The sequence below is a fragment of the Puntigrus tetrazona genome, chromosome 3, assembly GCF_018831695.1.
Source record: "Puntigrus tetrazona isolate hp1 chromosome 3, ASM1883169v1, whole genome shotgun sequence".
Lineage (NCBI taxonomy): Eukaryota > Metazoa > Chordata > Actinopteri > Cypriniformes > Cyprinidae > Puntigrus > Puntigrus tetrazona.
Genome location: NC_056701.1, coordinates 9,535,783 through 9,563,608, shown reverse-complemented (window position 1 = coordinate 9,563,608; position 27,826 = coordinate 9,535,783). Strand labels below are relative to the sequence as shown.

Sequence of the window (27,826 nt, the reverse complement as noted above, 5' to 3'; positions counted from 1 at the left end):
CAAAGATTATATACTTTTTATGTATATTTTTGAACTGTATCTGACTGTCCATTGTATGATATCGTATGTAAAAAACAAAATTAACAAAATGCATGTTAATCAATAAACAGCATGTTTTTAGGGCGTATGTTTTTAGAAGATTTGTTAATGATTGTTATCGTGTGGTGTTAATAATTTAATAAAGGCCATGCCCCTCCACTCTGTTTTTTTGAAGTTCTCCCTCCTGCAGACAGGCAGATCTGAAAGCTGGAAACTGGATCCGGCGGCTCCTTTAAGAATTAGGGATCTGGGAGTGACGCGGCAATGAAATCCAGTTGATCCTTCTCTCGCTTTGCGACGAAAAGTATTTGTGCCACCTCAAAGTAGCTGCCGCCGGAGATCCGTCGCGATTTGTTCAGCGTCGCGCGCGAATGTGTGGGAAAGGAATGACTCTCGTTCTTTGATCCTGTTTTAAACATCTGTTACTCTTGTAAGTCGGGATAACTTCGCAGCCTGATAGAGTGGAGCGCCGGGAGAGCTGAACATGGACTGGGGCACCGAGCTTTGGGTAAGTTCGGAGGATAGACTTTTGTGGTTTAAGTTTCATCCCTCTGTTCCCCGACACACGGCGGCGCGACCCGAGCTCTTCGCGACCGAACGCGTGTGCCTGAATTAACGTTATTTGTCGGCAACCTCGAAGAGGATGAATGCATCAAAACGCGACCTGGCAAACTGTGAAATATATTTATGACCTCACTTTTTGAACTTGTCAGTTGTCAACATTTAACTTCAGCGGTGAATGTGAACATCCGCTTATACTCTAAAGTTGAGCAGAATCATAGCAACAACAACAACAACAACAACAACAACAACAAGAGCTGTAACCGTTATCCATAATCATTGTATCCGACTAAACTCAATATTAAATAGGCTCTATCTATCTATCTATCTATCTATCTATCTATCTATCTATCTATCTATCTATCCTATTAAGGTTAGCTAGCTATGATGACTTTGAGTGATTCGTTTTGTTGTTTAATTACACGTATGTGAGGTACGACCAACAGCTTTTTGCATTAGTGCCACTATTTTGTGATTAACTTGTGTTTTTAACTAAGTGCCGTTTTTATTTCAATTCCCAGGCTGCTTTGGAAAAGGTGCTTTGGCTTTGTTTACCATCTCACGCAGGCTTAATAGTGTACTGCTAATGAGAAGTGCTTTCTGCCCGTTTAAGAATGCATGTTACAAAGCCTGCTGTTGGGTTTCGGCGTGTTTCGTAGATCATTTGGAGGGCTTTAATAAGCAGACCCTGCTTACCACAGACGCCCGAGAAAGATCTTTATTTAGTGACCCTTACTGGGTTTTCTTGACACTTTGTTTTTTTTGTTGTTGCCCCAAATGGACTCCAGCGACTACTCGACTTCGTGCCAGTCGAAGCGCGAATGTAGGATAGAGAAATGGACCGTGACACCGTCACCTGTACATCATCCTGCCTGTTTTAAGTCGTCCCATTTCCCATAATGTCCCATCTGCGCTCTGAGGTTCCCACCTCTTTTGGCTAAAGGCAGACGCCGTCAGACCTTTCCACATGCCTGCAGTGTGTAAATGGAGCGTTGCTCTGAAGTGGGTGGGGATTGTTTGACCTCGTTGCTGTCGCTCCCCCTAGGCCTCTGTCCGCTGTCCCCTTTCCGTCTTCTACTGCACCAGCCTAATTAGTTTTGCCCTAATTTTATAAAAACGCATCATCCAGTTCACATCGCTGTTTATTTTGGTGTTCCGCTTCGCTAGAAAGTTTCCCTTTTTCCGTGCTTTTTGAGGGACGCCATTGCCAGCCAGGGAAATTACAGTGGTTTCAGCTTGGTAGTAAACAGAAGTGAAAGCTGGGGTTTGTGAGGACTTGTTTCTCAGGTGTAGACGCTTCAGGCATTCCTAGTGCAAAGTGCGTGCAGTGTTTCTCATAAGTCTAGCATTGGTTTACCGTCACAATGTCTTGCCTAATTGGTTTTGGCCGAGTTAGTCATTAAGTGGCATTCCCATGGCTACGCTACGGCATCTGTCCACTCGTTCGCTGTTAATCCACTAACTATTTTTAGCAGGTCAAGATTTCCGTTTACTGATAGGAGAGCGGCTAATTTTTGTTGGTTTTAGCGTTTGTTTAAATTCTTTCGGCATGTCTTGAGAAATGCCCCACGGCAGGCTCCTTATTAAGTCATTAGAGAATGACGAAGGACAGTGGCATTTCGCTGTGGACTCTCGTATTGGGGAAGTTGTGGACTGGTACTCTCTGCACAGGCTGGGAGAATAGCTTTGCATTAGGGGAAGGAGGAGTTAATGATAGCGGAAAAGTACAAGGGAGGGGTCAAGACTAGGCTGAATACAATGCCACAGATAAGAGGATCCCTGCTGTAAATTATGCCCAGGACTGTTTTTATAACCTCAGTGGATGCTTTCAAAGGGGATCTCTGTCGGTTTTAAGATTGTGATGATAGCGGTTGGTGTGAATTTTGAGTGAAGTCACTGCTGATTCGAATCTGAGGGAGTTGTTTTAGTCTACATGTAAAAGTTTGTTCAACCGAAAAAATAATCACAAACTTGTTTGTTTTTGCTCATCTTTGAACAAAACTGAACCGTGATGCTGGCATGGCTTTAAAAAGTGATTAAAATGTCTTTTTGTTAAATTTATTTTTTTTTTTAAATCTTGATTATTTAGGTTCTCAATGTGGACAAAGAATTATAAATATCGAAAAAATCCAATGGTTTTTGTTAAGAAATCCAAAGTATTATGAATTTGCCTAGATGATAGTTATTAAATGATGACAAAATAACTGAAAATTGGAGGAACTCTTGAACACTTAATTTCTTCATTTGAATTTTATGCAAACAATCCGGAAATACGTTGGTTATGCATAAATTGGAAAATTTGACCTGTTTTTCGGATGCTTTAAAGATTATTTTTAATTGTAATAAGCCTTTAAATTCTCAATGACCCATTGTCATGCAAAAAAAAAGTATTTAATTAATAAATAATATCTTAAATACCTCTTTAAACAAACGTACAGTTGTATATGATGTGCTGAATTTAACTGATGATGTTTTTAAGTTCAAAACTGTATTTACAGTAATAGTATTTCTTTGCTTTATGATATTGAGAATCTTTCTATTGTATTGAAGAACAATGTCATTTCTTGGTTATTGACTTTTCCTTGTGTTTTGGCGTTGGCTTTCAAGTTTGTCAACACAAACATTTCCGTACAAATTTGCTGTATAAATATTTGCATGCAAACAGAAGCTTAGCTTGTGATTATCGCCGACATAAACAACCGCCTCTTGAGGCTTTGTTTTGAATGAAGTTGAAAAGCACTCTATTTTTTGCGAGTGAGTGGGTTGTGAGGGGGTAGGGAATTCTTCTCTTGTTCTATATTAATGGACTCCATTTTGAGGAGAGAGGAGGAGTAGGTGGAGTCAGGACATGGCTTGGCTTGTTAGGAATGTCATCCCAAAGGCACCTCCCTCCTTCCCACTTCAAAACGCATATCTAGGTCCGGGGCCGATGGAGGTAGCACCGAGGGGGTTGGGGGTGCTTTAAGATATCAGCTCTCTCAAATGTTCAGACCCGTACTTGATACGTAACGCACTGCCCCACCAAATAAGGAACTGGGAAAAGGGGAAAAATACAGCCAAACGGGACCGTTTCCGATATTTTTCTTCAGGAAAATGCTGACAAATGTTTGACAAATTAGTCTCTAGGTCTGTTTTTGTTTTGTTTCGGGCATGCTGTAGGAAGTCGCATGTGATATTCATATTTTTGTTGCGCACCACTGAAATGCAGCAGGAAGTAGAGAAGACTTCCACTTCCTGTGTCCTGTCTGTGGCAGGATGAGTTTAAAGCCCCGAGGAACCCCCTGCCTCCCACAGATAACTTTATAGGGTCAAGGGTTGTGAACAGGCAGGGAGTCTCTGGGATGTTCTTTGTGTGGACAGATGCAGGACAGCTCATTGATGACTCTTTCACTTAACTCACGTCAGCACTGCAGATGGCATGGCGTTAGTATTAATGACCCTGGACCACAAAATGTATACATCCTCTGAAAGCTGAATAAATTTCATTTAGATTATTATAGGACTATATTTGGCTGACATACAACTATTTGAAAATCTGTCATCTGAGGGTGCAAAAAAAAAAAAATAAAATATAATATATATATATATATATATATATATATATATATATATATATATATATATATATATATATATATATATATATAATATATATATATATATATGAGAAAATCACCTTTAATGTTGTCCAAATTAAATTCTTAGCAATGCACATTATTACTATACATTTTGATATATTTATGGTAGGACCTTTACTCAATGATTTTTAGCATAAAGTAAAAGTTGATAATTACATGCAATGATACGTTTCTTGTTATTGCTTCAAATATACCTTTGCTACTGTGTTTTGTGCACCAGGGTCACATTTATTAATTATGAATTAATTACGATTAACTATGTGTTGTGTTTGTAATCGCAGGAATAAATTACGATGAAAAATATATTAAAACCGAAAAAAACATACTAATTAATGTTTAGTAATAATGTTTTACAAAATGTTGAATATTGATGAAAATAAATGCAGCCTTGGTGAGCATATTGGCTCTTAATCATTTAAAACATTTGAATGTTAAGGGCGAGTGAAAAAAAAAAAAATACAAATGCGCAAATCATTTTTATAGAGATTTTTTTTCATCTACAGAGAAAAGTAAGAGTGCTCATTATTGCTGAAAAACACGATTCCTGTTTAGCATTCAGATCTCTGTATGCACAAAGGCACAGATCCCTAAACAAGGCCGTATTTGCAGATCACATTGTTTTGTAGTAGGATTTAAAAAAACTGAACTAGCACCTCATTGCTGTAGTTGTAAGAAGAAGTTGCACAAGTGGAATGCATAAAACATTTGTTATATTATTGTGTTTTTTTTAATGGAAATTGGGCGATTATATTGCATCACCAAAATTATTGAGGTCATATACATATATTGTGCGATAAGTTGATGTATTGATTATTGCGAGAGGCACATATGTGCACATAAAAGCATTTATTGTTGCAATTTGACAGTTTCTGGGCTTTAAGTCTGGCTGTTTCTGTAGAAGCTGCAATATTCATCCATGGGCAGTCTGCTGTTCCTCTTTTTACTTTTTCTGTTCTCAAATTAGTTGGATTGATTCAAGTGAGGAAGCCGGTATGGCCAGGCCATCACTTTGCATAATCAGATGCAAGCTTTCTGCTCTCATGCAGAGCTTTGATCAATGGTTGAGGTTAGTCAAACTTGAAGCAATTTGTCCTGCGTGTATCTTGATGCAACATCTTCATGATTACATGATTTAGACAAGATCCCCCTAAAGCCCACCCTCAGAAGCACTATATGAATGCATGCTCATTGCTACTAATGAGATGTGGTGGCATATGTAATCTAAAGCTGTTTACTAGTTCTTTTTTACAATTTGTTTCATACATTTCTGCAGGAGCATTTGTGACTAGTGAAGGTAAAGTAGATTAAAAATGGTAAAATGCGTGGACCTAAGATCATATATTGGTGTTCCTTTAAAAGTAAAGTTCAGGAAAATTTGATAACTTTTTATACTTAATTTATAAAACAGTTACCTGGAACCAGAAAGCTCAAAATTCTGATTCATCTTTAAACCCGTTTTATTTCTGTTTTCAGATCTCACAAGTGTTTCTGTTCTCTTTTTTTGGCAGCATTGTGTCTATTTAAACCAGCTTTTTAAAGGGTTATTAAATGCTATATTTCTATGGTGTTAACTGAGATGTTCTGCACATTGTTTATCGTTTTCAAATTGTGGAAAACACCAGGAGTAACTGAGGAAAGAACCTAACGGGTGTATTCCACAATGAAGCGCATGTCGTCGCAAAACAATTTCAAGCCAGGTGACGGAGGAGAATGCACAGTAAAAATCACGCAGTTCACGAGATGTAATCAAACAGATGGTGAACACTATCAACAGCAATTTTTATGTTACGATCAGACCACAGATCTTTGTGAGGGATGGATCCAGACTGAAGCTTGCGATGGCAGTCCCGCCAGAAACAAAGAAAATAGAAAAAATTAGCATTTCAGGAAGGCTGTTGAAGAGTTTAGGAGCCAACTGGGAAAAGGCTCTACCTCCTTTAGTGGATTTTGCTACCCTAGGTACTACCACAAGTCCAGAGTTTAGAGAACATTGTTAACATTGGTTTAAAAAGGTTCGTTTTGGATTGTTATCTTCCAGGTTTAAAATCTACTGTTTCAGCATTACAGGATGTGGCCTAGCTAAGCTCTACACATCGATGACACGTCATGTGTCATAATTATTCATCAGACTGTGTTCTGTGATGCTGAGCTGATTTGCCAGTTTTTTTGGCTGACAGGTCATGATTTTAAGAGACCCATTGTTAAGAGATTGTTGTTTTATTGCTTAATGGTACTTTTCTTAAATTTATCACAGAATTTTCCCACACTCAATTCTTGTTTAATACGTATATAGTGAGAAAAAGTTTTTGGAGTAGGATATGGCATGGGAAAAATCAATACAATGAAAGTGTTATGCCTCCCTATAATAATTTGTGACCCTGGACCACAAAACCAGTCATAAGTAGCACATTGTTAGCAATGGCCAAAAATACACTGCATGGCTCAAAATAATTTTTCTTTTATGACAAAAAAAATTAGGATATTAAGTAAAGCTCATGAAAATATTTTGTATTTTTTCCACAATAAATATATCAAAACTTTTGATTAGCATTATGCATTACTAAGAACTTCATTTGGACACTATTTAAAGATGGTTTTATAAATAGGATATTTCTGTGTGTGTAAAAATTATATATATTTGTTTATATATATATATATTTATATATATATATATATATATATATATATATATATATATATATGTATATATTTTTATAGATAGTTAGATATTTCTATGTATATATATATATATATATATATATATATATATATATATATATATATATATATATATATATATATATATATATATATATATATATATATATATATATATATATATATATATATATATATATATGTATATGTATTTTTTTTTTTATATCCTCAGATTCAAGTAGTATCTCAGATAAATAGTGTCCTATCCTTACAAAGACATGATGTATACATTTTAATTCCAAAAAACGTTTTGTGGTCCAGGGTCGCATTTCATGAAATACCAGTGCAAGAATGAAGAGTGGCGTCAGACCACCACGGTCAAATGTATCTTGATCAGTGCCTCACAAATGAAAAGAAGTTACAGTTTTTCACACACGTTTATTCGAGGGCTTACTCTTGATGTTTTTTTTTTGATGTTGCAGGACCAAAATGACATCCTTGATAAACACACACAATCTGGCCTGGACCTGGTGGAGAAATACGTGAAGTTTGTGAAGGAGCGAACCGAAATCGAGCAGAATTACGCCAAGCAGCTGAGGTAAGAGACTTTAATATCCTCAATATCCAGTTTGTTCTGGATGGAGCTGTGTGTTAGCGTGTACATGTGCATGCACGCTGGTGTGTGTTTTCTCCAGAGCTGTGTCCGATTGTGAAATATTCGCGTCTTGTGACTTATTCGGGGCAGAACTGAACTTGTTGGCACCTCTGAGCTGTAGCGTTGGCCTCGGTCCAGAGGATAAGCATATTCGCGCCTGCACCCCTTCTCATTCATGACTGGGCCTTGACACTCGCTTGATCTGTGCCAGACCATTCGGAGTTCCACCTCTCTCTCTCTCTGTCCTCCCTCCCGCTGTGAGAGAAGAGAGGAAGTGGGAGCAGACGAGCATATGACTGAGAGGATGTGAATGGATGGAGTGAAAGTGGGGAAAGCAGCTTAGCATTAGCGTCCGCCTCTACTTCTCATGTGCAGACGAAGGAAAGAAATGAGCACGAAGGCCTTTCTTTTTTAACTTTCGTTTTGCAGTCGAGCCCTTTCGATTACGCCGTTGTGATCGGTCGGCGGTAATTGAAACCCGTGCGAGTGAGCTTCTGTCTGCAGTGACCGTGACAAATGGCAGGACATTTTGCATTTTGTTAAGCGCTTGGTTTGCGGATCAATGACAGTCAAGATTTACAATTTGAATTTATGTTGACTTTTTGTTTGGAAATAACAGTGAAGTTTAGGGTAAACGTGAAAGTAAACCGAAAAAGATATTTTGAGGAATATTGAAAAGCAGACAGTTTTGCTTTCTGTTTTCTTTCATTGTATGGACAGAAAAATACAAAGGAAGTCAAAAGGAACCAAAATCTTTTGGTTATCCACATTCTTCAAAATAACTGGTTTGCAATGACATAGGAGTGAGTAAATGATGACATCCGCCTCAATTATTTCCTTTTTGGCTGAAGAACTGTATCTCGAAAAATGGCATGTGGTAAATAACTGTACAGTGAAAATAATATATTTCCTTCCACCTTGAATTAAAAACTGTATTTTTATACATTTTTACAAATATCCTTCATTATTAAGTCATATAAAACCATACATAAGTAACCTTGCCTTTTCACCCAAAAAAACAACAAACAAATAAAATATTCACACATACATACTTGAATACATTAATATATATATATATATATATATATATATATATATATATATATATATATATATATATATATATTTATATTAAATAGTTATGCAGTAGTCAACATTTGATGCGGATCAAAAAAAAAAAAAAAAAATTCAAAGTTCTCCCAAGTCAAGAATGCATTTAATTTTTTAATATTTGATTTTTATTATTGTACGGAATGTAGTTTTTTCTTAAATATTAATAAACAATTTTTTTAGGGAACAATCACCAAATGATTATGCCAAATTACTTGATAAGCTTTTCTATGTATTTTATTTATGTGATTTTTTTTTTTTTATTCGTAATGACATCAAGATACCAAAATGTAGGGCTCAAACTATTATTGTTATATCTAGTAAAATTTTAGCGCAATAAGTATCGTTTTATCACCTAGCCCTAGTTGTATGCAAGCCATTGTAGGTATGAATAGGGCCAGACAAAAAAGTAGTTTCTTGTCATTGATCATTTTATTCCTGCAGTATTTCTACATTCTTACACTTGCCCACAGTGAGCTTTCATTGGTCCAGAATCTTGCTTCAAGATGACAAAATAAATATAAACATCTGATTGTGATCGTGCCGCATCATGTTATCGTGTTTTCATATTCAGTGTGTGTATATCTCCAGAAACTCCCTTTTGTGCCTGATTAGTGTTGTGGGAAGTAAAACAAAAATAAGGAAAATTTCCCTGTGACAAACCCAAAATACAAAATGATGTGTGTATTTTGGAAAGACCAAATGCAAATACTTCACAGCCACCTGCTCCAGCAGGACTTCTGCATTTTTCAGTCTCCAGCGTGGCACGTTACGCAACCTTTTGCTATTTGAAACCTGAGTGCTTGCAAATGACATTATTATGATGTAGTTGATCTTCTTTTTTTTTTTCTGGTTGCTAGGAATTTAACCAAGAAATACAGCCCTAAAAGAGGCAGCAAAGAAGAGCAGGAATGCAGGTAATTTTGCATGCTTCCAAAGCTGTTGGAATTGACTTATTTCTCCTCATAACTGTGACGATCTTAACAACGCGACATCAGAAAAGAAAGCTGACAGAACCCCAGTTGCTGTAACTAGATCACTGATGTCTGATGTTGATATGGTGACTGAGCAGCAGTACCTGTGGGGCTGCTGCTGTCTCCAAACAAAAGCGCATGAACTCTACAAACAAAGAAAGGCATACACCTGTAAATGACTTCACGTGTGCTCCCCAAAGCAAAGCTGATGAAGTCACTCATGGAAATCAGGTGCCATTTAAATCAGCCGCAAGTGAAAAACTACATTCACAACACACTGAACCTCTGTGGCGCATTTGAATGTTAAACTGAACATAGTTTTTATTCATTAGGGTCTGATTGGATTGTTATAGCGGGCTATGATATTATTGGTTATCGTTTTCTTTTTATAAAAATCATAGTGTTTATATATAATAAAAACTGTGTGTCTGTGTATATTAGTGCTGTGATTATTATGCAAATGATTAAGCGTGATTAATCACATCCCAAATATAAGTTTTTGGTTACATAATTTGAGTGAATACTGTGTATATTTATGTGTGTATGTATGTGTGTGTGTGTGTGTGTGTGTGTGTGTGTGTGTGTATATATATATATATATATATATGTGTGTGTGTGTGTGTGTGTGTGTGTGTGTATGTATATATATATATATATATATATATATATATATATATATACATGTATATATACATGTGTATATATGTATGTGTGTGTGTGTGTGTGTGTATATATATATATGTGTGTGTGTGTGTGTGTGTGTGTGTGTGTGTGTATATATATGTATATGTGTGTGTGTGTGTATGCACTGATAAATGATTGAATCACAGATGCAAAATATAAAAAATTGTACAGATCCCAATCCCAGGGAGTGTACATCTGATTCATAGAGTAAACTTGCATGCAACCCATAATGAAGTGTGAATGATTTTTTTTTTTTTTGTATGTTTTGGTCAAACCAGTTCTTAAATTGCTCTGAAATGTATGATTCATAAGTTAAGTGGTCCAAATGAGCATGATTTTTGAAATTGCGGTACTCCCAAATGACTGAAAATGTCACGTTGACCGCCCATGTACATTGCATCTCATTGGTGTTGCTTTTCTTTAGGTTCTCCAATCACCAGGCCTTTCTGGACATCCTGAATGAGATGAACGACTACGCAGGCCAGAGGGAGCTGATCGCCGAGAACATGATGATCAATATCTGCATCGAGCTCACAAAGTACCTGCAGGAGCTCAAACAGGAGCGCAAGATGGTGAGAGAACGAGAGATTCAGACAGAGAAACTGGGCCAGGCTTAAAATAAAGCATGCTGTGGGACAGAGGGCCGGGAAGGACGCAGAGAGGGGGATTGTGGGTATGAAGCAGAGGCGGTGGAGAACATGTCACGCTGCTTGTTTGAGAAGAAACTTTTGTGTCTGTTGGGGTGGAAGTCTCATTTTGATTTGTGCCACACTGTCAGAGGAATGCTTTGGTGATCTTCATAAAGACGAGCCGATGCTTGCCATATAACCTCAGCTGTCTCCTCTTGTTTGTCACTTTGAATTTATGAAACACTGTTTTATTGTTAGTGCTTCCAAAGGCAAACATCACTATTACTATTGCTCATACTTAGAGTCCGGAATTTGAACAAATGACTAACCTTAAGAATTATACTGGTTCTGCTGCAGACATAAATGATACATTTTATTTATGAGCTAAATATGCTCTGTTTTTTTTTTTTTTTTTTTTTTTTTTTGGTAAGTGATCATATTTTTACCTTCCAGATAATAAAATAGGTGACAAAAACCACAAACACATACATAGAAGGAGGGACCTGCGTATCCATAGCTAAGAACATCAACGATTTTTAGGCAGGCCAGTAAACAAACACCCTAGCAACTATTGTATAAGACCTAGCAACCTCATGGCAGTATAATAAAGCACTTGAATGCACCTTAGCACCAAATACATAGTAATGTGTCCTTTCACACCGTCGAAGGAGTTTCATGGCAATAATGAAAATCAATTCAAAACATCTTAGCAACCATATAGCAAGCCCCTGAAAAACCACTTTGAAAAGTGACAATGAAACAAAATGTAGAAAGAGACCTTTTTTGCTGTGTTCTGACATATATTGGAGTAGAATTGATTATCGACGGGGACTTGGTTCTGTTCACTGGTTGTTGATTGGATGGAGGAAGATCTAAAGAAAGAGGCAGGTTTAAGTAGACAAAATGATTTATCATATTTAAAAAAAAGAAAGAAAATGTTTTACATTTAACCACTATATTTTTAATTTAACATTTTTTTTTCTGTTTTAACAGTCAAACATGTATCGCATACATTTTTTAATTTTTATCGTTATCAGTGAAAAAGTACTGTTGATAAATGCAGATAGTTTTTCCACCCAGGCCTAAAATAAAAATACAATTTATATATTAATTGTTCACAGTAAGATCTGTAACATGCATTCAGAACATACATTTAAATTTTTGAGTTTACATTTTGCATACTTTACACCATAGAGTTCGTGTTCAGACAAGCCTTCGTGTGGCACATACAAATCTGGATGTGTTTATTTTATGTCTGAAAGCCCAAAGCGCACTGACCGCGGTTCCACTCTCTCTCTTTTTCTCTATAATGTGCAGCATCTGTCAGAAGCCAAGAAAGCACAACAGTCTCTGGAGGGCACCTACAAGCAGCTTGACAGTGTAAGTTTTTCTCTGTGACAGGTTGTGACGGAGACTCTGTTGTGGTGAGTGTGTCGTTAAAACACCAGATCAGACTGCTCTTGATGAGTTTACATCCCTGTTAGAGGCTTGCGTTACGTCTCTTTGTGGCGTAAGCGCTGACTGTGGGGAGAGTGCTCTTTTGTCTCTGTTGTTTCTGCTCATTGTGGTGTAGTACTAGGGGATTGAAATGATTGTTTACTGATCATTTCTGTGGCCATTGTGTTTGGTCAGGTGAGGGTCAGGAGACTGTGTCTGTGTAAACAGACACTCACATTTAAATGCTTTGGAAGCAGCTGATATTTTCCAGTTAGTTATCAATGAGCAGATATTTTAAACCGCTTTAAAGGAATAGTTTACCCAAAAATAAGAATTCTGTCATTAATTACCTTTGGGACCTTCATTCATCTTTTGAACAAAATTAAGAAATTCTGATGAAATCAGAGAGTTTTCTGGCCCTGCATAGATAGCTACCATGTTCAAGTCCCAGAAAGGTAGTAAGGACATGATTAAAATAGTCATCAGTGGTACTCTTGAAATTAGTGGTACTCTTGTGAATGCACATTGACACGGAAGAGAAGATACTGTTGAGTAAAAGTGTTATTTTTGTTTTTCTTGCATACAAAAAGTTTTCCCGTAGCTTTATAAGGTTGAATGTGACGTGACTATTTTACCAATTTCCTTAATATCATATGTTAATATTAACATTTAATATTCATGTTATTTTAAAAAGAAAATGTTTTTCATGTTTTATCCAAATTTGATATTCTCACTGTTGTAAGTGAACACACAGTGGCCTCCCGGAGCAAAATAGCTGTCTAATAATATTCTATATAAAAATGTCTTACTACTACCGAATTAAATCAGGTCACGTCCTGTATTATCAGGTGAAATATCCTGCTATACACAGAAATATGTCACATAACAATAGAATTCAAATATGTTTCTTGTTTCAAATTTTAAATACCCCAAAAAACTGTACATTCCTTTCCCACCATCATATATACCCAACCCATATGGTGTTCTAAGGAACACAAAATATATAATATAATAATATGTTAAACAGAATATTCATTCTTCTTTTTTGTTTATATAAAACACTGCAAATTAGGTAAATATTATGTTACATTTACAGTTATCTCTAGGCTTACAGTGATGGTCTGTGGGAACTGAAATTTTAGTAAATCAAATATGCATTAGACAAACAATTTAGAAATTCTTTTCAGTCTTTAATCAAATGCTTTCTAGATTTCCTCTACAAATGCAACTGCATCTAAAAATCAGTAACTCATACAGTTTTACTCTCTTCTGTATGTTGAATGGCACATAGTGCACTATATAGTGAAATAAGAACCAGGCTTGAATTCAGTGGTGCCAAAAGCTTTTGTTTTATTTGTCACAGTCAGTAGTGATATGTGTGTAGAAGAAAGAACGTGATATAGCTTTGGAAAAACCTGAAAGGAAATGCTGACATGGTCTTAATTTGGGGAGAAATACCCATGTAATGGCTGCAAATAACAGCATTGTGTATGTAAATGCTTTTATTCATGTGCTGGATGTTATTTTCATGGTAGAGTAAAAAACGATTTGAGAGGGAGTGGAGAGAAGCAGAGAAGGCTGCTCAGTATGCAGAGAAAACCGATCAGGACCTCAATGCTACCAAAGCCGACGTGGAAAAGGTATTTGTTGTTTCACAGGTCTTGCCACACCCTGGCACACACATCTCCCATCCCACCATCTCATTTCCATCATATCCAAATGCATTATTGTTATATCCTCCTTCCTCTTTGTGTCTGATTTCACTTTATCTGTACTTCTGCATGTTAATGTAGGCCAAACAGCAGGCGCATATGCGAACGCACATAGCAGAGGAGTGTAAAAACGACTACGCTTCACAACTTCAGAAGTACAACAAAGAACAGAATCAGTTCTATTTCACGGACATGCCTCTTATTTTCAATGTAAGAAGCACATGCCTCAGTTCTAACATGTTGAGACACATTTGTTCGTCTCAGCTTACCGAAGGAATGATCCATTGCTGAGCGCATACTGATATCTGTATGAATGTTTGTTCACTGCAGAGGCTGCAGGACATGGATGAACGGCGCATCAAAAAGTTGGCGCAGGGTTACATCCTGTTTGCAGACACGGAGCGTCATGTCATGCCCATCATTGGGAAGTGTCTGGAGGGCATAACCAGAGCTGGCACAAATGTCAACGAGAGGAATGTGAGTTCTCTGTTGTGTTTTTAAGAAAATCGCTTATGTTTCCTGCTCTCAATAAATCACAGGTGTCCAGTCCTGCTTTGGGAGGGCCACTATCCTGCAGAGTTCAGCTCCAGTCCTAATTAAACAAACCTGAGCCAGCTTAATCAACTTCCAGGCAAATGTGATCAGGCAGGTTGGAGCTAATCTCAGCAGGACATTGGCCCTCTGGGAGAAGGATCGGACAACCTTGCATTAAGCCAGACACTTTAAAAGAGCAGTCAATCCTCTGCAAGCCTACACATGGAGTAGATGACACTTCTCTGTCTTATTTCAGGACTCTGTGGTTCTAATAGAGCAGCACAAGTCTGGCTTCGAGAGACCAGGAGATGTGGAGTTTGAGGATTACAGTCAGGGCATCAACCGGGCCTCCTCTGACAGTAGCCTGGGCACTCCTAAAGGTCCTCTAGAGTTGCTGGGCAAGAACAAGAATAAAACATTCCGGTTGTTCAATAAGAAGAGCAAGGTAGGCTTCACTACATGAAATGGTTTGTTTTGTATGGAGATGGGAAGTTGTCTTTTACCCTGCTGGAAAATCCATGCCAATGGTTGCCAAAGCAGATCCCATCAGCTTGTCCATGCTGATCTTTTAACCATGTAGACTGCTGTCTCAACTGCTAATAGTCCATCTGATCAACCATGTAAATAATTTCTGTCCAATTCTGTTTGCAAAGGGCTCCATCCTTCAGAGTTTCTGTCCACTAACTCTGCTGGAAGGTGGCCCCCCGGGAGCAGGATTGGACACCCATGATCTAATTGAGCCATGACTATTATTTTACCAGCTAGAACCCATTTGCGATTCTTAGAATATTTTTCCAGCAAGGTTCTACAGTACTTAACTCTGAAGTGATGTTCACTGCTGCTCCTGTAGGACCACCATCCTAAGTTTAGCTCCAACGTGCTTTTATGGAAGATTCTAACAACCTTGAATAATTGGTTCAAGTTGAATAAAGCTACAGGAAGGTGGCCTTTCAGGAGCCGCATTGGACACTTCTTTACTATGAGATAAGAGAAGAAAGGCACAGTCTGAAAGGTAACTGACTGACTTTGAGAAGATTTGAGGGCAAGACATTGATTAATTTGTGAGCAAGTCTTTGAGTGGTCTGATTAGAAAAGGTATTAGATCCAAAGCACTCTTTGTCTCCCTGCCACAGTTAAAAGATGCATGATGGTTCGATTCACCTTCACCCTTTCTCACCCCTTACTCTCAATCACTCTGACATACCCAACACAGATCCTTACGGTTTTCCAGTATGCACCCTTTGCATGGCTATTTGGCTGTGAGTGGGGATGGAAAAGCCCCAGCTCTGTTGTTTAGCTCAGCGTGTGACCCAGTGCTCATTCTGCTGCGTCTGTGCTTTTCTTTGGGACACTTCTCCCTCTGCCATGGGCCTTAACACACATACACTACTGCTATTATATGCTGTATAATATATCCTTCAGTCCCATCACAATGACACCTTTGTGCACTGTGTGCCATCAGGATAGATGCTCGGTTGCATCTGGTTAAGTTGTTAAGGAGAAAAATCCTCTTAAAATGAGGTTTGGAGGCAAAGCATTACTAAAACATTCGCCTCAGTCATGTGATGATTCAGAACTCTGCCTAGGATTCAATGGATCTCTCTTTGTCCCAGAGGCCTATGTAGGTCTAAAGTGTTTTCTAGGAACACTTCACCTTCATATTAATAACATCATTTCCTGCGTCTCCAATAATCTAGTTTCCTGCTTCTTCACCACAGTAGGCCTTTTTCACATGAGCCTTAGCGCTTGCCAGCTTAACTGTCTAGTCATCTTGTTTAATTTCTGTCCTAATCATTGTACAAATCCATCTTTTTTTGTTTTGTGTGTGTGTTTTTTTTTTTTTTTTTTTTTAACTGGGGCTGCAAATCTGCTTCCTTTTTCCTCTACTCATCGTCCTTCATTCCTTGTTGCTTCTCTTTTTGCTCACTGTGCATGTTTCCTTTCCGGCTGAGACAGTCACAATGTTGAGAAGCTAAAACCAGTTTGTGGGGAAATACTTTTTAGTGCAATGCTTTCATTCGTTTACCCATAAATTTGTGGTAAATTGTTGGTACAAATCTTAATTTAATATTTATACTTGTATGTATCAGAGCGAAACTTCCACTTAGTAAGCTGCTCGTCTACAGGTTAGGCACCCCTAATGAAAAAGTAGGGAACAATATTATGCTGCCATTTAAGCTGTTTAACTCATGATTGAAAGCAGCATCACATTTATCCTACAACAATAATCCCAGAATGAAATTTGTGTGTCGGATATCACATTTATCCTACAAAAGCAGCATCACATTTATCCTACAACAATAATCCCAGAATTAAATATGTGTGTCTGATATATTTGAAAAATAGATAATTCCATATGATTAATTAGGGATGCACCCAATGTTTGGCAAACGAAATGTGAATAAATGTGAATAACTGAAAAGACAGAATAAATTATGCAGAGCAGTGATGTGATGTGATGTGATTTAAATATAAGCGCACACTAATGCAGCAAACATGTCGGCAGTGTAAAGGCATTCAAAAGTGCCCGAGAAAGATATTACAATCATTACAAGCAACGACAGCGAGAGACCATTTAGCACTCTATCTCATGTCACCAATGGGAAGAGGAAGGGTCTGCTGTCCAAATCTGCACTAAAACATTGTTACTAGTCAGCTGCTCATGCATTAAAACGATCATAATAATTACAACAGCTCTATTAATATATTTATTATAACACTCATAATAGCGTTACAATTAATTGCTAATGTTTTCAAAGGATTCTCTTCTTCCCAGCAAAGCTGCATTTATTTGTACATTAAAAAAATGCATGCCTGATTCAGGAAGGGGGTCTAAAAAATGTCCTAAAAATAGAATTGAACATTAATTTTAAGTTAAATATTGCTTTGTTGCCATAGTTCTTATATTTAAGAAATGGTTAGTCTAAATATTAATAATATTATACTTTTTTTTTTTTTTTTTTTTTTTTTTTTTTTTTTGTGCTAGTTATTAGCTTAGCCAGATTCTTTGTGTCAGGTTGTGAGCATTACTTGTTTTTCAAATACTCTTTGTGAAATTAACTGAACTATTGTTTCAACTTTAAGGATGTCGCTGTAGATGGCTCACTTGGTTCTTGAAAAGAGCTGTGTGCTTAGCAAATTCACTGGAATTTTAGGACTCATGTTCAGGCATTTTTGTTGCTATGTAGTCCAGCAGATGCCTCTGAATGTTGATTGGGCAAAAAGTGGCTCCACTTATTAGATCCATAATGGGGTGGGAAAATAAAATAGCAGCTATGTTTAAGTTATTTTTTATATTTGGCAATTCTTACTCTGCAAACAGCACAAATTTTCTTGGCAATTTCTTATTAGTTTGCCCATCTTTAATTTTATGAGATGTGCGTTCAAGTGGTTTTGGTTGGAATTAAATGTATGTGTAATGTTTGCATTTTTTTTTTTCCTGAAAAACACAGGAACCTTATTAGCATTAGCACAATGATATGAAGATCACCATATGTAATATATGCCTTAATTCATATATTTGCTGCCATGAGACTTTCTGGAATTGTTTAGTTAATAATGGGTAATCCACCACACACTCTTGGCACCTCAATTTTTTTGGAAAGCTTTATAACTCATTTATCAATGGTACACACACTTATTACGGTATGCAAATCAAATTTTGACCAATAACAATAAGCTTCACCATGTGGTGCCAATCGTGCACATTCATCTCATCTTCACGATCATTCCAACATCACTTGAAAGCCATACAATCTATTGAACAAGTCCAAGAATTTATTTCTGATGGAGCCATTGTTTGCTTTTTCATTTGGTTGTTGGGGCTTGTGGATTTGGGTTTTCTTTGTCTTGCTTCTCTTGGCTCTTGCTGAGGTTGTTCCAGTGTTGTCCTCGTTGCTGTTTTGATGTTGCTTTGAGGTGTTTGATGGTGTCTCTTTCTTTTCCCTTGTCATTTGTGTTTTTATTATTTATTTTATTTTTTTACCCTTCCCTGTCCTTCCCACCATCCCTCTCCTGCCATCCTGTCCCCGTGTACCTGTGGGTTTGTGCCTGGTGTCTGTCCCAGCTGCCCTCGTCTTCACTCAGTCCTTTCTCCACACCCCCCCCCCCCTCGCCCGCTAACGGACCCCCTCCCCAAGTTTGGCCGGGACCCCCTGTCGTACTGTTTGAAGGAAATCAATAAGACAGTCAAACCCCGAATCTCTTCCTTCCGGACCCTCAAGAGAACGGTGAGTGTGATAGGTCAGGGATCAAGCAAACTGACTAAACCTGTTTGCTGCTGTCTCTTTAGGGCGTTCAGCAGCTCTGATCTGGCTCTGAGTAGTGGTCACAATGAAGTAGCTCTTTCACTACTAATCTTCAGTCACGACAACACCACCTCTTCACCTTTTCCTGCCACACATTTAAGGCTGGCGTCACAACTAGCCAACTCACCTGTTGCTGAAATGGTTTTCACCCTCTTCTGTCAGTGATTCTGTCTCGCTCTGCTTATGAGTAGGAAAGCTAACTAAACGACTGCCTCTGACGTTTCTCTCTCATTCCCATGCATTTCAGTGTCCTATATTGGTAGCAAATCAACATTAAGCTTCCTGAAATAAGAACAGGGGCACCATGGAAATATAAGAAGTTGTCAGATTGAATTAGTATGTAGTGCATGCTGTAACTTCATTCTTTAAGTCAGTGTGATGTGTGTTTGTCCCTCTGGGGCTTGTAGTATACTTGTGTGTGCCAGAAGCGCTTGTCAGCTTCTGTGAAAACATGACTTATTTTGAATAAAAATAGACTGTTCTGCTTCTGCATTCTTATTTTATTAGTCATGAAAGTTTAGGGCGAATGCATGTTTACACAATCACAGTCGACAGTCAGCATTTGTGCTGTTTGGATGAGATTTGAGGAGGACAATAGCAAGTCAGTGAATCAGAGCTTAACGTTCACTGACACATGGATCCTGGAAACTAACTAGGGCTGTGCCAATGCAATCATGTATCGTGATTCATTTTCCCATGATATTGCACTGATACTTCAGGATCCTACAGTTGAATTTAATGACGAAGTAGGTCACCCATAAAGCTGAGACCCTGAAACTAGTGTTTGTAACTGTGAGTTGCTTTTGTAAGATGTGGTCCCGAACAAAAGAGAAGTGACCTGCATGAGAGACTCTAAGAAATCGGCTAGTGTGATGCCAGCTTATAAAACACTCTGTTTATATCTCTCTTCCTCAGTTTACTCCAGAGAAGCTCACGGTAATCATTTTACAGTGGTGTGGGCCGTACTTGCCGTGTACATGTATATTTCGCTCCCCCTTTTTTTATCAGAAAATTTTCTGTCTGTGAGGATTTCACATATGACCACCTCCACACAGTCACTAGCAAATGATAGAAAATCTTTCATATTCATTGTAGAGGTGGCCATTTTTAACGAAAGGCACTGCAGCCTCTGGGTTAATTTACAGTACACTATCCATCATGGCTTTTAAACAGTGACAAGCCATTCCAGGGATCCAGACACTGCAAAACAAAGAATCTATGCACTGATGCCGAAGCCAGGCTGTTATGGTGTACTGTACTGAATATCTTTTTAAAGTTGCACTGATAAATCTTTGCATGTGGTTTAAATTAATTGAGGGTTACTCAAAGGAATATTCCGGGTTAAATGGACCTTTAAGTCTACTGACCTCATTTATCTCGGGTTTGTAAAAACAACAGAAAATGGCAATACCCGTACAGTGGATGTCTATGGGGCAAGTCTGCAGCTCCGTGTGAGTAAATGCTCAAATATGAAACTGTCATTTTTGATTGTATAGCCATTACATTTTTACGTTATTCACGCCAGCATTAGGTTAGTGTTGTTACCAACCCTGACTGCTCAACGTAATATCCAACCTTACAATCTTTCAGTGGAAGGGTAACAACACGAAAGCGATGTATGACTTTCTTAGCCATTTTCTTAGCGTTACGAGTCGGATAAAATAATGGGAAGATGCCTGTAACTAGATGAATAAAACTTCCTAAAAACGTTTCTTTGTCCTCTCCACTAGCTCTGATGTCTTTTGACTTTGTTAGTAGAGCTTACAAATGGCTGAGATAAGAAATGCTATGCCATCATGTAAACATACCCACGCTTATTATTACGCTGCAGCTGCTGGAGTAGTTTCTCATCACAAATTTCACTGATATCCAGGGCATATAAGCTTATTGTGGAACGGCAATTGGTTTAAGCCTGTGCTTATATCCATTGGGTCCTATAAGCTCTTTCATTTGCTGTGATCAACCATTCCTGGGTTTTCCTCTACATATTTCAGTAAGGGACATAATTTACGTTCTATTAAGCCATACAGTCCCTTTTTTTTATATGTAACCTATGTAACACACTGTTTACAAACTCTGTACACATCAGTCGACCCTTAGCTTTCAGGGTTTTTTTTTAAGAGATTCAGACACTGTTTTGTGACTATTTAATGTAACATGACTGATTGCTGTAGTACCTCTGTTTAAGTGGCATGTGAATGGACCATTTTTTTATATTTGCTTGTTATACCACAAAATAAACATGAACATCAGAAGGTATCTTGTTTCAACCGCAGAAAGACATCAGTACAAACTTTAGTTTGTCCACAATCGCTAGTCTACTCAGACAAAAATGACAAGTTCAGCGTTATGATTGGTCAGACTGTCTAGAAAAGTAGTCTGAATCTGAAAGCATGGGTTTTTTGACTTGAGCAAATATGAAACATTTTATTGAATATTCCATGTAACATATTTTAGCTTTACATCAAAATATTAATAAAAAAAAATGACTGTCTGCAACATGTCGACAACATGCCACAGATTGTATTCAAAAAGTGCAATTTTATTTAACCCAGACCATTCCTTTGAGTAAACTTAACTTTTTCACTTATTTAAGCATTTCTTCTTGATTTACTTGTCATAAACGTGTTGCCAAATCTTGTTAAAGCACTCAGTCTGTATTGTTTAAGTGCAACAGTTATAACATGCGGTTTGATTTCCCTGGTGGTGAATTGCTACAGTACAACTTTTCATTCTGCAAACCTGAACTTTCACTGTGGTCACAGTCTGGTTCACGTCTGTCACTGCTTGGCTTGTGGTGTTGGAGGGGAGGCTGTTTGTTAGTTTGTGTACATTTTTGTGAGTGACGCCATCTCCCTGCCCATCTCCTCAGTCTGTGGACACAGAGGGCTTCACCCATCTTCCTCCTGAGCAGCGCAGAAAACGCTTGCAGCAGAAGATCGATGACATCAGCAAGGAGCTGCAGAAGGAAATGGATCAGAGGTGAGTCGCCTGCCATGCCGTCTCTCCGACAACTATCGCCATGACAACCGACCACAGCTGAATCCACGGGGGTTGCCGGGGTCTGGGCTTTGTTTACGAAGCTCTTCAGGTCTCTGAGGAATCAGTGGCGTTGAGTGCCACATGTAACCATATCTGTTTGTTCTTTTGTCTTTCTTTTGTTACGATCAAGATTCGAGATCTTGCTATCTTAAATATATTTATGTCTCTGTGCAGCGAGGCTCTGGGTAAAATGAAAGATGTGTATGAAAAGAACCCTCAGATGGGAGATCCTGCCAGTTTGGCACCTCAGATCACTCAGACGGCACAAAACATGGAAAGACTGAGAGGAGAACTCAACAAATATGAGGTTTCAGTTTAATCCCCTTTGTAAATCTTTATATGATTCATAAAGGCTTTTCTTAACACACTCGTATTAATGGTTTGTTGTAGTCCTGGCTCGCAGAGGCAGGGGGCCGTGGAGACTCGATACGATACTCAACACACTCTCTGAACAATAACGGTGCTCATAACCCTAGCAGGTCAGTTTCATTTCAACAAACTGAATGATTTTCTGATTAAGCTTATTCTGAATAAGAGGTTTACATGCTTTTATTTATTTATATATATATATATATATATATATATATATATATATATATATATATATATATATATATATATATATATATATATATATATATATATATATATATATATATAAATTATTTATTTTTTTCTTATATTATATAAGATGATAAGATTAAACGTGCAATGTAGATCATAAAACAGATTTTTAAATCAGAAATCTAAAGAAATATGTCCACCCCAAAATTAATCACTAAAATTTTAGTTTGTCTTCGAAACTCAATTTAAGATGTTTTATGTAAATCAGGAATCAGGAGGCTTGTGACTGTTTCATTACACTTTTAAGGTCCAACAAAGTAAGTGGTTCAAGTGTTACGTTATAAGCGACAAGAATACTTTTTGTACGAATAAAATAAAAGAAAACCATTAACTTTATTCAACAATTTGGCACAGTTGCAATATCTCACAGCCCCATTTTGGAAAGTATCCAATTGACACAAAATGAGCCGCGATACAGAGATGCGGTGTTTGTGTAAAAAATCAAAGCATGAAGTATTGAGTGGATACTTTCCAAAATGGTGCTATGGTGCCGAATTGTTGAATAAAGTTGTTATATTTAAGTTATATAATGGTGAACCACTGATGGCAGATGGACTATTCCGATGATGTCTTTCATCTTTTTCTGGGCCTTGAGTCAAATATCTTAAATGCTGTTCTGAAGATGAACAAAGCTTTTACGTGGGGGGTGAGTGGTCCATGACCAAATTTCTTATTTTGAGGTGGAGTAACCCTTGAAAAGCTTTAGAAGTCAAAATGTTCCTTGTATTTTTCCATCTCGTTGAACGTGAGCCTGTCGCTAGCCTACAGTCCTACGGTTCATTTTACAATTCACAATTAGACTTGGGGGCCATTTGGAGCCAGTCTAAAGGTTTTCTCTTTTATTTTTCTCAAAAGACAGGGGAACATTATATTTTTCATAGTTTGCAAAATTGCTTAGTAATGTGGGTATGCGCAGATATAAATCTAGAATTGAAATGAATACAGGCAAATGCCAGCTGTCTTATACAGGTTTCTATATCAGAATTTTCCTGTGCTCTTTTCAGTCCTGGAGCTATCTCCGATGACACAGACTCCACCCAGGCCATCTACACTGAATTTGATGACGACTTTGAGGAAGAGGAACTCGCCGCACCTATTGGGCAATGCACAGCACTCTACAATTTCCCAGGTATGATTACACCGCTTTGCCTGAGCGTTTGCGAATATCATACCCACCTCTTTCCCTCTAAGACTCTCCTCCATCTGTCTGCAGGCTCCAGCGAGGGAACCATCTCCATGCAGGAAGGGGAGGTGCTGTCTGTAGTGGAGGAGGATAAGGGCGACGGATGGACACGAGTGCGCCGGAACAACGGGGACGAGGGCTACATCCCAACTTCTTATGCTACCATCACTCTTAATAAATGACCTCATCCCCTCTCCACCCGCTGCAGCAGAGACGCACTATACCAAACACTATGAGTAGCTTCAGATTACCACTCATTATGTCCTAACATGGCTTGCTGCTCCTCTCTGAGAGATAATTTAAGGGGGAAATCACTGCACAATGAGCTAACACACTCCTCCTCTAAGGATGAATGAGTATCTCAGGGTGTGTATTATGGGAGTAAATGAGGTAGAGAAGGTTGGAATAATTTTTCTCCTTATTTTGCATGAAAAACAACGCCATGTAAACGCAGCTATTGCTCAACAGACGCATCAGCTCCTGTGGTGTCTCTGCGTGATGGTGACTTTCGATAGCAGACTATCAGCAGAGCCGAGATATTCTGTCTGACCGTGATCCACTCAGTGTGTCCTTCACTAAGATCTTCCATCTGCAACTCGATGATGTGATTCTGCATCTGGAGCGAAAAGCGTAACTATCTCCGCTGGAAGAGATCCAGCAGCGTTTTAACTTGAAGTATTTGCTTTGATGATCCGAGTGGCCAAAAATTATGTTTTACAACAGTAAGTGTTGCATATGCTTGCTTAAATGTGCAGTAACATTGATTACCACATCTATGAGTCAATAAGACGTGACATTTTTGTGTATAGAAAACACCGAGCGCCCCAGTACTATTAAATAACTCCCTCTTTTTTTAAAAAAAAACTTACTTAGGACTGTTACACAAGTTGACATGCTCTGCAAAATTATGACAATCAAAATCGCCGTCTGCAGAAAAAAGCCACACTTCTCAAATCTAAGGATATGTAGTACAATAAATAGTTTGTTGAAATAAAAGAATATAATTTATTGAGTATATAAATAAGTGTTTGTATAATAAACAATCAATCACATTTGTATAAGAGTTGACTGCACACATTTGTTATTTCAGATAGATCAACAATGCACGGTGTACTCGCAGTTAAGGAAAAACTATTTTAGGCGACAGAAGCAAATTTAGGAGTTTCATATATAAATATGTGAAATAATATATTTTAGGCATCACAACACCACTTGTCTTACCGGCTTTTTATTCTTGATGAATAAAGATTGTATAGTTAATAGATTTCTAAATGCAAGGGTTCGAGCCAATGTGTTCAGCATTTGTTTTGTTTGTCTTTGGAACAAGCCCAAGGCAGAACTGTTAATGTTTGGCTAAGTCAAGGTGCCTTCAACTTTGTGTATGTACCATACTCAGAATACAATATTTTATTGTCTTTATAAATGTCAAGCACATTTCTAAGTTCACACCATGTCCTGTTTTCTTTCTGGTGAAATTCTCAATGGAAAGAGATTTTGGGAGGTGTATCTGTAGCAGCAGTTACGTGCATAACGTAGCAAAGAAAAAATTCTTAAAATCAAAACGTGATTTTAAGCGGCGATCGTAACGCCATTGTTTTCCACAGCTGACAAGTGCCGCCTGCTGGTAAGAGGAAGTTGCTGTTTTATTTAAAGTGGTAGATCTGGTCAAAAGGATTTCATTCTCTATGGAGTACGACGATGCAGCAACATGAAGACCTTCTCATAAAGTTTACATTTTTAATTTTATAAATGGTGCTCAGTTTCTCACTCACTTCTAAAACCTGAGGGGAAAATTCTAGCCGCTATTAAAGCTTAAGTACTGTTAGCCACACACTTTATTTTGCTAATAAATAAGCTGTAAAAAAACAACAACGAAAACCAGCATCATTGCGACACCACGTTGGTTGACTTCTACTAACTGATTAAACTACATACGTTTATGCTCGTAATTATGTTTAATAAACGTATATTTTATCACTGGTGAGAAACAGAAGAGTCGTGAAATCATGACCTCTCGCGGCTCGTTGGTTTACTAGGAAGGTTTCGACAGGGGGCAGCATTTCCACAGCAAATATAAACTGGTACTCGTCGTTTTTTGCTCGTGCGTCTGTAACGTATTTTAAATAACAGACCAAAAACAGACACGTATTTCTAGCGTAAATCTAAAACCAGTCAAGGTCGTGTGACTGACAAACCTCCGAGAGTGATGTTTTGACGGACGTGCGAATCTGAATGGGACGAGCGAGGGGGAGGGGGAGAAATGGCCTTTTCAAAAAGCCACAAGATCCAGGTGTCTAAATATCAATATTTGGCCATTCCGTGAATGAGCCCGCTGAACCCTTTAGTGTTTGTTTTAGTATTCTCAAGGGTTAGCCTGTAAAGGACTGTGAGGATTCACAATGAAGTTGAGCTTTCAAGGCAAAAAAATAAAATGAATTATTTGATGAAAATTAAATGAATAAATGAATTAAATAATAATATGTAATTTATTAGTATGGCAACGATATATACACACACACACACACACACATATATATATATGTATATATATATATATATATATATATATATATATATATATATATATATATATATATATATATATGTGTGTATATATATATATATATATATATATATATATATATATATATATATATATATATATATATATATATGTGTGTATATATATGTATATATATATATATGTGTGTATATATATATATATATATATATATATATATATATATATATATATATATATATATATATATATATATATATATATATATATATTTATTTATATATATATATATATATATATATATATATATATATATATATATATATATATATATATATATATATATATATATATATATATATATATATATATATATATATATATATATATATATATATATATATATATATATATATATATATATATATATATATATATGTGTGTGTGTGTGTGTGTGTGTGTGTGTGTACATACGAGTTGATGAAGCAGCATCAGTTATGTTCGCTGTACTGACTGAACAGAGAGGGGCTTCTTAGAAATGATTAAATAATTCTCGGCTGTGAAATCAATGAGAATCACTGAGCTTCTTCCACATGATCAGCATCAGCGCATGTCTAGAGGGCGCCAGATCTAAACATATGCAAATATTTAACTTAATACTCCGTGTAAGCTGCTTAATGCTGTGATCTTGTGCCTACCACTTTTTGTAGCGAGCAGTTGTTTCAATATTTTTTTCAGTGATTTCACGGAAATCAAGTTTTTCGCTCATCAAATTTGGATAGAAAATGTCAAACTGAGTTTTATACCGTTAAACATGGCTAGTGTTCAATTTTGAACTCAGCATAGCCTCTTATGTCACAATGGCATGCAGCTATAAACCCTTTGGCTAATATTACGCTATTACGCAATAAATTGCCTTATACACGCTATATATTACCCTGCTGGTAGAAAAATGGGCTAATTATGTGACGGTAGCTAGAAATGTTACATCCCATTCAGTCCAGATGTGGGATTTTTATATTTGATATCTCTGACATCCTGTCTGCTGCTCAGAAAATGATGATGTTAGCATTTGTTTTGTAGCTGTACATCTACCAAGAGGAAAAGACTGCCGTCTCTAAACACATTCCGTTGTCACGTAAGATCATTCGTTCATTTAGGCCTTTTATTAGTTTAAAAATGCATGCTACTCATTTACTGTATAAAACTGGCATTCTGCTGCACTAAAACAGTAAACAAAAAAAACCCAAGTGCTCCAGTACTGGTACTTAATATATCATAAAATTGCCTTGTCACGCACTGTTTACGTTTGGAAAAAAAATTCAAAAGATTAAATCCATTAGACCTGTTACTTTTCAGGTGCAAACATTTTAAAAGTTGTGTGGCGCGTGTGTGTGAGAGACGGCTCTTGCTTTTGCGGTTTCACTCCTCATCACTTCACCATCACAAACCCTTTTTTTTTTTTTTTTTTTTTGCGTGTTTTTCAAAATACTACGTTTGAGACAGCAGCATCCTGAT

At 37.3% G+C, this 27,826-nt stretch overlaps 1 protein-coding gene across 1 annotated transcript; it reads left to right on the top strand.

Annotated features, from left to right (window-relative positions):
• The first annotated feature begins 226 nt into the window (after positions 1–226).
• trip10a (thyroid hormone receptor interactor 10a) lies at positions 227–25,233 on the top strand. Its single transcript, XM_043235554.1, is given in 16 exon segments — positions 227–547; positions 7,379–7,494; positions 9,522–9,578; positions 10,744–10,891; positions 12,266–12,328; positions 13,921–14,025; positions 14,179–14,307; positions 14,428–14,574; positions 14,888–15,076; positions 18,698–18,762; positions 18,764–18,860; positions 21,811–21,920; positions 22,155–22,287; positions 22,371–22,459; positions 23,609–23,733; positions 23,818–25,233. Coding segments are annotated over 16 exon segments (1,749 nt in total). The 5' UTR covers positions 227–523; the 3' UTR covers positions 23,970–25,233.
• Positions 25,234–27,826: the final 2,593 nt, after the last annotated feature.